The sequence below is a fragment of the Phaethon lepturus genome, unplaced genomic scaffold, assembly GCF_000687285.1.
Source record: "Phaethon lepturus isolate BGI_N335 unplaced genomic scaffold, ASM68728v1 scaffold13650, whole genome shotgun sequence".
In the NCBI taxonomy this organism is placed as follows: domain Eukaryota; kingdom Metazoa; phylum Chordata; class Aves; order Phaethontiformes; family Phaethontidae; genus Phaethon; species Phaethon lepturus.
This window is the reverse complement of record NW_010514100.1, coordinates 263-8883: the sequence shown is the minus strand read 5'-3', so window position 1 is coordinate 8883 and position 8621 is coordinate 263. Positions and strand designations below refer to the sequence as shown.

At 37.7% G+C, this 8621-nt stretch overlaps 1 protein-coding gene across 1 annotated transcript; it reads right to left on the bottom strand.

The window, feature by feature from the left end:
- Positions 1 to 563: 563 nt before the first annotated feature.
- On the bottom strand, positions 564 to 1187 carry LOC104624617 (UNC119-binding protein C5orf30 homolog). Its single transcript, XM_010292033.1, has one exon. The coding sequence runs from the start codon at positions 1185 to 1187 to the stop codon at positions 564 to 566; it is 624 nt and encodes a 207-aa protein (XP_010290335.1).
- Positions 1188 to 8621: the final 7434 nt, after the last annotated feature.

The window sequence follows — 8621 nt, the reverse complement described above, 5'->3', positions numbered from 1 at the left end:
TTGAACTGGATTGTTTAATAGCAAGTGATCCAATTTAGCCAAGCTCACTTTCCTCTCCATGATGTAAACCCCCACCCCAAAAAAGAGTACACACATTTTACTCTAGAATACAGAAAAAAAGTAAAACCAAAAAAACCTTCTAAACTTGAGTACTTATCCAAGAGCAGTTTCTAACATCAAGCCAAAATTAGCAACAACCAAGCAGACATCACCAATTTTTCAGTGTTTAAGTACTGTAAATACTAGATCTAACTGTACAAAAATAACCCCAGACCCCAAAAACGGAAAGCTGCTTTTTGTTAAAAGGTGTCCAAAGAAATATCCACCAGTTGCAGTCAGATTTGCTTCAGAAGCTGCTTGCTCAGGAGGGATTTCTCCTTCCGAGAAATTCTCCCTCCGATGTCAACACATTGCATTGCCAAGATTCTATTCAAATAAATTACTTTCTGCTAACAGCTGATACAACCACCTACAATGTGGACAGTCATGTACACAGTACAACAGAGGATTTTTGCAGCAACAGAGAAATAATCAGAAATCAGTTCTAAATTCAAGCTGATAGCTCATGTGTTATTTCTTGCAAACATACGATCCCCTCTAAGGGTAAGGTGTTGGAGTTGGTACTGTAGCACTTCTGTGTCAGCAGGTTCCTTAATGCTCATTTTGTCTAAATTGAGGTAGTCCAAGGATTTTGAATGAGCCCTTTTACCTTTTAAAAGGCAAAGCGGCAGGGGACCATGAAGTGCCTTGTAAGGTTCATATGGTAAAACCTTAGTGTATTTATCCCCTGAGCTAGGCATCCGTCTCCTCCTCCTTCCACTAACTGCTGGGATCTCATATGGCTGATAGTACCTACTTCTAGTTTTGTACAAACGGGAGGAACGTGTAAGTCCTGAATCAAGCTGTCTGGAGCATAAGTTTGGCCCAGATTCCCCTTTATTCTCTTCACTTCCTGTACACTTCTGGGCTAATTTTAGCAGCTCTTCTCCGGTCGTGAAGCCAACCAGGTAGTTAGAATCCATGTGAAGGATCTGATATCCCGCAACTGTCCGTCGCATTGGTGAGCAGGGGGTACTGGAACAGCGGGGCTTCTCTGTTTCCATCCTGCCCACAGGACTCACCTCTGGAAGAGGCACAGGGAGGGTGGATAAGGTAGTTCTGGACTCTCCATTTATGTCAATTTCCATTTTAAACACAATGCTATCCTCCTAAAAATAAAACAGAGCTTGATCAGAAATAGAGCCTTTATGCAACATGAGGACTTGAGAGAGGATCGCAGAAATGAGATTTTCTATCACCCAGAAGTCATCACCAGTACTTCTCTATTTAGCCTTGTCTTATGCTCTGCATAACAAAACTGTCACTGACATCGGCCTTTTAAAACTAACTTGGGTGGTTTTTTTTTTATAAAAGGTACCATAAATATATTCCTGATATTATTAGATGTTAAAAACATTCTTGAGTAGTATTGCACACAGAAGAGAAGCATCCTTGCATTTTTTCATCCTTTTAGCCCATTATCTTCCTTATAGTCCCTCACCCCTGAGGCCATCTACGTCCATTAGCACATCCACAGCAACTTCTCCCATATTCAGCTGTGTATTTTTTCTATTGACAATAATCACAGTAAACAAAGCTTTTCAAAAACATGTCTAACAGCTACTACTTCAGTTAGGCACGACCACAGACCAGACCTGATCTACTAATGGTACTGCAATGCTTCCCTCTTCCAGATGTGAAGACAGCTTGCTTTAGACTCACAGCCAGGATGCCATTCTTTTCAACAGCTGTCTGTATAGGTCATCACCAATACTCCTCCCCTCACCCCCCCAAAAAAAACTGTTGTCTTATTCACAATCAACCAGACTCATACTATTTTATTCTAATGTATTTCTAACAAAGGAAACAGTATACTAGCATTTAATGAATACAGCGTAAGATTCTTATAAGCATCTTAAGTACACTTCATCCAGTCAGCTTTTCAGCATTTTGAACTTATCAATACAGGTAATACAGCACAAGCTAAATAAAGGATTAAAATACTGAAGCAAACCAAACACCAACATTTTTGACTGAAAAAAACATCCACTTGAAACTCAAGAATGTTGCCCACTATGTTTGACCTTGAAATATATTTATGAAGTCAATTAAAACTTTCAGTTTAGCAGACGCAGTTGTTGCTTCCTACTTTAGCACCATATCTAGCAGCGAGACAACAAATATCTTGAGGTTTCAGCCACTCAAAGATATTCATGACAATTCCTTAAGAAATTATAGTTCCTGCACCATCAGGAACCATGGTTACTGGAGGCATAGCGCAGAAAGATTTTGCATTAAATCTTCTGGTTACCCAGCAGTTTTAGCCAAGAAACCTAAAAAAAGCACAGGAACAGTTAAATAAACCCGATTTTTACCCTGCACTTCAGAAATCTTACCAGTAACCTTCTAGAAAAACTCAACCCATTCTGTTAAAAAGCTGAAATGATGCCAGAAAAGGTGCAAGTAAATGCTAGAAAAAGTATAAATAGTCATACAGCATGGTTAGAAACGAATCATATTATCTAGTCACACATAAACAACAACAAAAAACCAAAACCAACAATCACTTGCCACAGGAATACATGCCCTAAGAACAGGCAGGGAGGAAGAAATGCCTTCATGTACTTTTTGAGTTAAAAAAGCCTTAAGAACTTGAAATCAACATAAAGGCTCTTCTCAGAACACGGCTTTTAGAATTAATTTACTTCTGTTTGAAACATGGGTGTGTGCCCTAGTAACAAAAAGCAATCAACTTTTGAAGAGTAACTACAGGCAGAAGGGAAGGAGGCCGGAGTTCACTGATGAACAATACCCTCACTGGCCAAAAACAGTACAAAGGAAAATCAGAGTAGAAAAGCCTTCAAGTCAGGAAGTTCCAGCCTGAAACTGCAGAACTTCCACTTCTGTGCTCCAGTGTGAGGAATAGCCCTAAAAACAAGAAATCCAACAGACACCTGAAAGCAACAGTAGCATCAGAAGCTGGTGCCATAAACATCAGAAGCTCAAGGAAACGCCACGGCTAGCTGGTGAGAGGAATGAGTGGCCAGCTCCACAGGCAGAGGTCCAAAACTCAGCATGTTACGCATTCAGCTGTTCTTTCCCAAAACTTTTCATGTGAGTTACTCAAGCTGCCACATGGTTTCAACATGCTTTGTCTCCTTATCTGGTAAAAAAAGAGAGAGAAACATTATTTAGAAGACTTCTACAAAAGAAATCATTTGAGATACAGCATCAGTGAGTGTAGATGCCATTACCTAAAAATACATATTTTAAACTTTTAGACTGCATTTTTAGGCCATTTCTGTGGTTATAAGGCATTAGATAACCACTATTATGTTCATTGCTGTGTAGTGGTATAAGCTCATGGGTAATTCTCAGCATCAATCATAATACGGAAACAAAACAGTATTTCAGTTTAGAAAGATCATTTCTTCAGATCGCATTGCGTTCTTGCTTCTCAAAGAGAATGACAGAGTGATGCCAATTCAAGAGAATTGATTAAACACTTACTACAGAATCAAAACAAGGAGAAGAGGAACAAGATGGGATATCCTTTTCTTTGCTGCTGCTTCATATATTTAGGAAGTATGGAAAACAAGTGAAAATAATAGTTACCAAGAGGGTTCACTTGACACACCAGAAGTGCTTACAGAATACAGTTCACTTCGTTAAGATTTTCTAAGATGTTATTGATTTGCCTTAGATTATAAAGCAGGCTCTGTATAGAAATTAATCTGTCCCAATCCAGCTAAATACTGGGAAAATTTTCTAAAACACAGAGAGAAGGAACAATGAATAGAAGTACTAGGTTAACTACTATAAATCATTGTATTACGTGAAAAAATACGTTACTATGCTTTGGATAGTTGTTGAGGATAAGAAACATCAAAAACTCCACATTTTGCAAATATAAAGACTCTCCGATTACTGAAATTTTCACAAAGGTGTCAGATACCACTCAAAGATTAGCATGGGACAAATGAAAAAGAGACATGTATGACACACTAATGTCTAACATCACACCATGCTAATACATGCATTGTTATTGGAATATATGCACTCTTGCCATGTGCCCTTACTGCACTATGTTTTTTCTTTTTTTTCCTGATCATGTTATTTTTTCTGTTAAACTTATTACTGTCTTTCTGAGGAAAGAAATGTAAATGACCAAAAAATATCAACATTAATTACTCAATATTTAAAGAAGACAAAAAAAAGATGAAGAGGAGTTTCCCTTGACACGTTTACACTTCGTAGAAAGCCTGCATTTTGAAACCACCACAGTAAATTGCTCTCAGCAAAAGAATTGGTTCTCTGTAAATTGGTATTTCCATTGTTACTTATCTTCTCAACTAGAATGTGAACTGATTTGAGCAGATGCCGGTTTTTTAGGATAAGCATTACGTTTCTGTCCATCCAACTACTGGTTTTATTTTACTTTTTTTAAGAACAGGTTTTTTTCTTCCTACATGCCAAGCCTGCAGGTAGTACCATTTGTTAAGAACCACAAAGATGTATCTCATTGATAAAATGCTCATAACTGCAATAAGCGGATGGCAGAATGGAAAGATGGCAATAGACTCAGTGATACCAATTCTGTAAAAGAGTCAAACATATAGGGATATCAAGCCTGTTTTGACACTTCCCCATCTCTGTGCTGTCGTTACTTAATATATAAACCATACTTAAAAGATGTAATGTTTGTCTACCAAACATCAGGAGTAAGCAAAGTCACCCAGTACATATGAAGTCAGCACACATTTTTAGTTATTTTAATTGTGTCTATTTGCAAAGGGAAAGAATAAGGTCTGCATCTTACCCTGCAGTCCAAGAAGAAATTCACATATCTATAGTGTGTGCTCTTGGAAATACCATTTTGTTTCTCTGTCACTGAAATATGCTGATGGAATTACGCACTTGTAGAGCAAAGTCTTCTGGAAATAATTATTTCCAATCTGCACCTAAAACAGCCCAATTATTTAGTTGAAAGGGAAAAAACAAGCTAAAATTGAGCTATGTAAAAGTATCCACAAAAGGTGCCACATTTTTTTTCCTACGGCTGGGGCAGCCAGGCCATAGACTTGGCAGATGTATGCAGCTTGTAGGTTCTTCCAGTGCAAGCTGGTGATACTGTTGCACATACTGCCACACCCAGATGGCTGTTTTTATGAATGCTCTCTACCTTTAGCTGAAGGGACTTAAACTAATGTTGCTTCACCATGCTCTTGAAGGTCCAATATAATAGTTATGTTTTGCAGACTAATACCATGTTTGTAGAGACAGGAAAGGGGGTTAAGAAAAAATAACCACAGAGAACAAGATCATGAAAGGGATCAACAAGCTATACACATTCTTCACCAACTCTTGATGTTCCTTAGGAGAAATTCCAAACTACTCTAAGCTGAAGAAAAAGAGAACGGAAGTAATATTAAATTGTTGCACCACATGAATCAACATTCAGATGGAGTGAGAACAAAGTTCAGCACAGATTTTTTTCTTCCTCAAAATCACATGCAAGAAAATGAAATTATGCATAAAGCATATGTTATGATCCTGCAGGCTTCAAAAAAACAGATGAATGGATATTACTGAATTAATAAAGTCAGTGCAGTAACTTCAGGATGTGATGCAAAACAACAGTCCACAAAACCACCAGTAAAAATGACTATAGAATGGGAGGGTATGTGTGTCTTGTCAACAGATGAAGTATTAAACCCTTCAGCAATCCAGTATACTGGACAATAAATACCATTTGGTTTATACAGAAGAAGGAATTATGACATGTTTTGCAAAAGAAGAGTAAGTTTCTCACAATATGTTCCTACTGCAAGAAGCAAGAACTATTTAAGCAGTTTGTTAATTCTTGTTATTAACGCAGCTTTAAACAAAACAACCATGATCCAGGAAACTACCATTTAAAAATGAAGAAGATCACAAATGAATTACTGAGAAACGACAACAGGCAACTCCAGCAACTAGCTCTGACCAGATCAGCATGACAGAGTGTACAATTTACACAGAAAAGACAGATGGAATTGCAAGAGTGAGTCCAGGCTAATGAATTTTTAATGAGCAGACTTAGCAAGCAGGGAAAGCAAAAGAAAATGGTGGGAAGAAGGCCATTTAACTTTTATCATCTCTTTGCCAAGCAATACTAGATGGAAGTGTTTAACAGAGGGTAACTTTTCTGAAATATTTAGTCTCCTGTAAATAAACAATGCAACTTCCTTGCTGGATGGAATCACAGATGAACACTTCCTCCTGACTCCATCAGTAAGCTGATGCTCCAGGCCAGCATAAAGATAACTGTTCACTTTTGTTACTCATCAAAAGAGGAAAAAATGAGGTACATGTGAAAAAGCTGATGCATATTGTAAAACAAATATTTTTTATTCTTTAGTTGCTTAGTAAGTTAAAAGACTGTTTTCTTTATAATTGCATTTTATTTCTCTGTATTTTTTATTTATGTTGTCTCACCAACCAAAAATCTAAGTTTCATTTTCAAAGTTCTCTTCAGTTTCAAGTTAGCCCACTTGGAAAAAAAAAAGTAGAGTTTTTAAAGTATTACAGATTTCACTGAATAAATACTGATTTTTGTCTTTACAAAACAAGATGCTAATGGGAATAAGAGTCTCCACTGCTTTTATGTCAGACAAGAAATGCATGTTTGGTAGTATTTGATGTTGCCACATCTGAAAATACAGTTCTGCAGATATTATTTTGAAACTATCAACTAAATAATGACAATATTATATTCAGCCTTCCACTAGTAAGAGGTATTTGAAAAAAGATACTACTTAAAAATAAGACCTACTCAAAGATATCAGGAAAAATATGTTTAATCAATGCAATTTAAGTTTTTTGGGTTTGTTTTTTAACTGAAGCACTTTAAATGACAAGTTCCTTGTCTTAACTTGATGTAATCTGCAGCAGATACTTAGGTGTTTGTTGGAAAGGCGTCTCATTCACTTACACCATCCACATTGCTAAAGGCCACTTCCTCAAGCCTACTAGAGTTACACATGTAATAGCTTCTAAGTTTTGTTCTCTGCTTCTTTCTCAAGTGCTCCTTCACATACTTAAATGCTACCTAAAAACCAGTCTTTAAGTGTAATGCAAGTATGGAACAAAAATTAATAAAAAACCAATAGCACATGCAAGTGCAGTAAATTTGTACTAAACTTACAACTAGTGCAAACAGAAAACTTTGCCCCGGAGTACTCAGTTCATCTGACCTTACCATAACATACTGCATTTGCATATATGATTATGCAAGCCTGGTGGCCAAGCCAGAAGCATAAGGCTGGTCAAAGAAGAAGAGATTATAAAGAAAGCTGTGCTACAATGTCAGTACTGTTATGAAAGAACTTAATTTCAGCGATCACACTGCCACTGCCTCACTTCACTCCATGTCAAAGTCACTGTGAGAACCACTCTCTTCGATCTTCATTATTCTAACAAGTGCTCTTCCTCACGGGAAGAAAAATGAAAAAAAAAAGCAAGCACAGCAGTTAAGACAGAATATGGCTCAAAATACACTAACAGCAGCAGGGTGGTGGGAGGAGCAGCTCTCAGTAAGGGAGATGACTGGGAAAAAGTAGGAAGGAGAATCAGTTGCTGTACATTTCTACTCCCTGTGGCAAAATAAAGCATCAGTTCCCTGAGACCTCATTACACCCCTGCTGGAAATGCTCCAAGGACTCTAACTGTATTCAGGACAAGCCATGTCAGAAGTCGGCCAACTACTGATACAAGTAGCAAGTCCCTCTCCCTATCAAAGACCTTCTCCATCACTCCCACTGAGGTCTGTGTAACTGCAGGCTTCTGCATCAATTCTTTTCCACATGAAGCTACGCAAGCATGTATGTACACTGACATACGTGCCCCACCCTAGAGATCACACTAACAAGCAAAGGTATGTTCACAGAAAACATCTACTAATGCACATCATTTGCCATTTTCTTTATACACATACATACACACACTCATGCTGGATAAAACACCTATGTAAAACAGCATATAAATAAAATATATAAATAAATTAAGACCCGAGACTATTTTCCTACGTATCTGCAGACCACTCAGAATAGCACTTCAACTGTTCAGACACTCCCCCTATATCTTAATATGCAGAGACAGAACTGGCAAAGCACATCTGCCAACAAACCAGAGCAGCTTAGCAAGCTTCATACTCTGTAAAGTAACACTTTTATGCATGTTAAAGTGCACAAATACAGTCAGCAAGTACCATGGACGGTATGGTACAACCAACATTCAAACAGAGCTTTGAGCCTCTGTTTACCCTTCATTAAACAATATTTATTGCAGAGAAATATAAAATTACCCATAGAAAGCTGGGCACTAGTGCACTCTGTTACAATCACACTGAATATTAAGGTCATAGTGAGGTTTAACACTTGCCTAAGAGTATTAAGAATGGTGTGGGGACTGCTGGTTGTTCCAAGTTCCAACTGAAGAGGGCTATAAACAGTTATGAACAGATACAGGTGCTAACAGGTGAACTCTGGCTTTTCCACTGCTTACACTGTTACTAGCGGCCCGCACAGAAAGCACACTTCAGC